We start from the raw sequence: 4,840 nt of genomic DNA, 5'->3' as shown, positions 1-4,840 counted from the left end.
AGGAAGAGGGTTCCTGCGAAGGTGATGTGGTATGCTCCTATAATACCACGGTTGAAACATCTATTTAGAAACGGAGAGCATGCCAAGTCGATGCGATGGCACAGTGAGGACCGTAAGAAAGACGGAAAGTTGAGAGCACCCGCTGACGGGTCGCAGTGGAGAAAAATCGAGAAAAAGTACTGGGATGAGTTTGCAAAGTACCCAAGGAACGTATGGTTTGCTTTAAGCGCGGATGGCATTAATCCTTTCAGGGAGCAGAGCAGCAATCACAGCACCTGGCCCGTGACTCTATGTATGTAGAAACAATTCCTTATTTAACACTATCTTAAATTTTGTTTCCTTATTTAACACTGCAAAATTTTTTCTTCCCTATCTAACAACGAGTCTAAAATTTATGCCCTTTATAACACTTTCTTCCATTTTAAGACTAAATGACACCTGAAAAGACCCTTTTGCCCTTCATGTGATATGTATGTGTGCGGGACAGTAGCACACACACGCAATATCAGTACGGGGCAGTAGCAAACACACAGCGGCAACACATACACACGCACGCAACACGCACACACGCAGCGGCAGCACATACACACGCACACAGCACACACACGCGCATCACACAACAACACACACCCACGCATCAGCACACACAGCAGCATGTACGCACACACAAACACGCAGTCATGCGACAGCACACACCGAGCAACACACGCAGCAGCATACACACGCACACACACGCAACATCAGCAGCACACACACGCACGCACGCACACGCAACATCAGCAGCACACACGCGCGCACAAACATAAAACATGAGGGGCAAAGGGGTCTTTTCAGTTGTCATTGAGGCTCAAAATAGACAAAAGTGTCATAAAAGGCATAAAATTTAAACTCTTTGTTAGACAGGGAAGAAATCGTTTGTCGATGTTAAATAGGGCATAAAATTTAGACACGGTGTTAAATAAGGAATTCTCTCCTAAGCCTCAGCCCAGACATGGTATGATATAAGGTGAATTATAACATGCATGAAAAAGAATACTACAAAGTTCAAATATATGTTAACTATGCACACTGAAATACACAATCTGGGGGAGGGAAAACACTCTGATTTTTTTTTCGAATGAAAAACGGTGAAGGACCGCTTCTAGTGCGCATGGATCCCATGACCACACAAACCATGGCACTTGGAGCTGGCATTGGCTAGCAAGACACAATACAAATCATTTGTACATGTGCACGTCTCACACATGTCGTGAGCTTGTGCACTAGCTTATTTGGAAAACGGAACACACTTGCTATTTGTAAAAATATTAAAGATACAATGCACAATGTTTATTTAGTTGTCGCTCGTCGGTGAAGCTGGGGCGGACGATGCTGTCTTGGATTGACATCTTGGTGATCATGCTGGCGGTAGTGGTAGCTAAGCATCTGGCGGTGGTAGAAAAGGGCCTAGTAAACGCATGAGTTGGAGGACATGCGTCACGAACTCCCCGCCAGTACTGAGATGATGAGCATGGAAAGCACCCCCACAGCGAGGCGCGATGTAGAAAAGCATCTCCAGCCATACATCTCCAATGAGCTCCCAGCGGCCATCTCTAGGCATGCTATTCAGCTCGTCCGCCACTGTACATGCACGAGGCACCACCGGAGAACGAATAGCCTTTATATTGTTTTTAAGAAGTTGCACCTGAGTTGCCGGTTCGCTGCTGCTGCCGCCCATATCATCTGTATCGGCTGATTGTTGCTTTCTTATGATATTAGCTCGAAGCACCGTCCTAATAGCTCCATCCCTAGTGGCCATAGCAGCATATCGTCCAATAGCTTCCCTGATTTCCTTATGGGCGAGCAAAGGTACGAGTTTGGAGCTTCCTGTAGGCATCACACCACACGTGAAGACAAGGTACATGATATAGTTTGATAGATCTCTGCTCACCCTTGTCTTCTTAGGTGGATCGCGAAGACCATTGTTGTTTTCTTCAGTCAAGTAGCATATCTCCGTTGCAATGTGCCAGATCAGCACACTTGTTGGCAGGTCGGTGCTATCGATGATCGTGCGCAAAGCGGTCCACCTATCAAGCGCTAGCTGTCCACGAAAGCTTGCAAAGTTCCAGCCTGCTTCCTCCCCTGTTCCAAACTCTAACAATTTGTCCAGAACAAACTCCTCAAGATCTTTACTTATGGGGATTCTTGAAAACTCCTTGAGATATTTATTGTTGGGAATTACTGAAAATGTCTGTCTAATCCACCATGATACAACTGACATGATGCCTGTGGAAGCTCCCCCCATGTGGTATTCGAACATGTTATACTGTCCAAGCATTTTGGACCAGTGTTTTCTATGTCGGCCTGCGGGGTGAACATAGTTGGCCACAGACAAGGCTATAGGTGCAAGTGGAAAAGATGTTGGTGCTTCACTCGATGCGAAGTAGGAAAGAAGGGACATCGAGAGAGATGCCACCTCAAGGATTATGGCCCCTAGGAGTAATATGTAGGAGATCGTGACATCGGTATGGCTGTAGAGTTGCGCCTTTTCGGCAACCATGAAGAGCTCTAATGTTATCGAGGCAGAGATAACCGGGAAGAGCAAGAGCAATGCCATAATGTGAAGAAATGCTATGCGTAGCTTTTTGTACTCATAATATTTGGACACTGTTATGCTGAAACAGTTAATCCACGCAAAATGAAGCGCAGCCTTGGTGTAGACACGTTCATAAGAACGAACAAGCATTATACCAACATAAATGTAGGCATTGGAGCGGTCTGCGCTATACTTGAGCATATTGAGCAAGTCTGGTATGATAGTCGCGCACTCAATAGTAGCCCTATCATTGAGTGGAGTATCCAACAATATATGTACTGAATTGCTATGGGGCATTAGCTTCAAGTCGATGTCGCTGAGCATCATATCATGCACTCTCCGCCTTAGTATATCCTCAAATGATTCCTTTTGAACAGTGCCTGGTATATAGTATATATCGTTGACATATCTATCCAAATTAGCCACGGTAAAATCCTTGAGGAGCTTTGGACTAGATGTGTAAAGACAAAAGATACGCCCGATGTACTTAAAAAACCCAGACAAGAACATGAGCACTGTGGCGGCCAGGAGTCGGCTATCTTGCCAAGACGATATCGAGATGACATAGCCGGCCACCGATGCTTGGGTGACCAATCCTAGAAGGTGGCGCTGCCAGAGGTTGTTATCTTGCATGGAGAAGGCGGTGATAGTGTCCTGCCCTCCCATGTGGAGGAGCAGGAACGGCGCCCAGAAGATAAGAAGATGGTGTGAGCCACTTGCATGGACCGCGAGATGTCCAAGAACGAAAATGGCCATAGAGTCGGCTGATAAGTAGGCCAACCATATAAGGGAATTGAGTATGCGGGACACGCTATGCCTCCGCATGGAAAAGCTCGCAAGTATGAGACAATGGATCTCCCATTCGTTCCAGAGAACTTGGATGGCCTGCAAACTGCCGATTGCAAAACCCAAAGGAAAACAAAATCGTCACTCACTAGATCGACGAATACTTTATTCTTTGCATGTGTATTAATATGTGCTATTTTTTAAAAAAAAATATCCAACATAACTTTATATTAAAAAAATAATCTAATTCTCATTTATTTGAGATTTTTGCAGACCTCAAACACACCCAAAACTACATATATTTATAATAAATCGTATCATTGACATAGTGTAAATTTAGCAACATGTAACTACTATTTAGTCTATCTCTAGGGTTTATACGGAGTAATATTTGTATCATGATGGTTGGATGTTGGTCAAAAAGATGTAAAAGGTGACTGGGATCCAACCATATTGCAGGCAGATATAGTAATTTCTCCTTCCTAAAAAAAGTGATCCTCTTTGTTTTGTCCCATAACTCAGAAAAATATCATCATCTACAATATCAAATCAATTTCCAGAAACTTATTATGAAGTTAGTTTATTTATTCAGTATATGAATTGTTAATATTTCTGTTAAGCTAACACAAATTACTAATTTCCTTTTTCCTTTTGAGGATCCAAATTACTAGTTTCGCGTGCTTACAGAGTTAGTCAACGTACTCTTCCCCGCAAAAAAAAAGTCCATGTACTCTACATACTTCCGCCATTTCATTCTTCTTCACACATTAGTTTTTTCAAGTCAATCTTTCTAAAGTTTGACTAGGTTTGTAGGAAAAATATCAACAATCACAATACTAAATCACGTCACGAAATATATTTTCATACTGATTTTTTGGTATCATAGATGTTGATATTTTTCAATATAAAACGGATGGAGTACTTTAGGAATGTCTGGCATAAGTTGTGACTTAAACGAAGATATAAGAAAACGAAAGCAGGGAGTTGCATCTCGCACCTTTGTTTTTGGATCGCATTGCCCCCTCCAACTTCCTCAAAACTTATTGGCCTCATTCAATCAGGTGGATATGGATAGACAAGAAAACCAAGTGAATGGTGCGAGATGTTATGTTGTTGCACGAATGCATATTAATTTATACATGTGTGTAGGAATGGAGTAAAACCCAAGTATCACGGGGAGGATGCTTGCTTCCACGAAGAGCAAAGTATGCACGTGAGCTTTTAGCATGCATATTGGTTGTATGAAAAAATAAATTCCCAAGTTACTAGGATACAAGTAATATAAGATAGATTTCCATACAATTATAACGATTTAACTTTGTAGCCGTTCCATGCTTCTTTTACTTGTAAGAAAACGCCGAAAATAATCCACTTTAATAAGATTCAAGCAGCGTCAAATCTATATATGATCCATAGTGGGCTAACCATCGAACTGGTGGTTATCTCTCTGTTCCATGTTTTCCATGTTTAATACTCTCT

General features: G+C 42.5%; 1 protein-coding gene across 1 annotated transcript; it reads right to left on the bottom strand.

The window, feature by feature from the left end:
* Positions 1-1,160: 1,160 nt before the first annotated feature.
* Positions 1,161-4,455, bottom strand: LOC125530688. Its single transcript, XM_048695083.1, has 2 exons — positions 4,359-4,455; positions 1,161-3,467 (listed from the first exon to the last, which is right to left on the bottom strand). The coding sequence occupies exons 1-2, from the start codon at positions 4,412-4,414 to the stop codon at positions 1,418-1,420; spliced, it is 2,106 nt and encodes a 701-aa protein (XP_048551040.1). The 5' UTR covers positions 4,415-4,455; the 3' UTR covers positions 1,161-1,417.
* Positions 4,456-4,840: the final 385 nt, after the last annotated feature.

The sequence above is a fragment of the Triticum urartu genome, unplaced genomic scaffold (genome assembly GCF_003073215.2).
Source record: "Triticum urartu cultivar G1812 unplaced genomic scaffold, Tu2.1 TuUngrouped_contig_6491, whole genome shotgun sequence".
Lineage (NCBI taxonomy): Eukaryota > Viridiplantae > Streptophyta > Magnoliopsida > Poales > Poaceae > Triticum > Triticum urartu.
Note: the sequence above shows the minus strand (reverse complement) of the source record. Positions and strands in the feature narration are given on the sequence as shown.

Coding starts and splice junctions, on each gene's coding strand:
- LOC125530688 (XM_048695083.1), bottom strand. CDS start 4,414: ATGAGGCCAATAAGTTTTGAGGAAGTTGGAGGGGGCAATGCGATCCAA. Junction 3,468..4,358: donor AATGCGATCCAAAAACAAAG/GTGCGAGATGCA, acceptor TGCAATCGGCAG/TTTGCAGGCCATCCAAGTTC.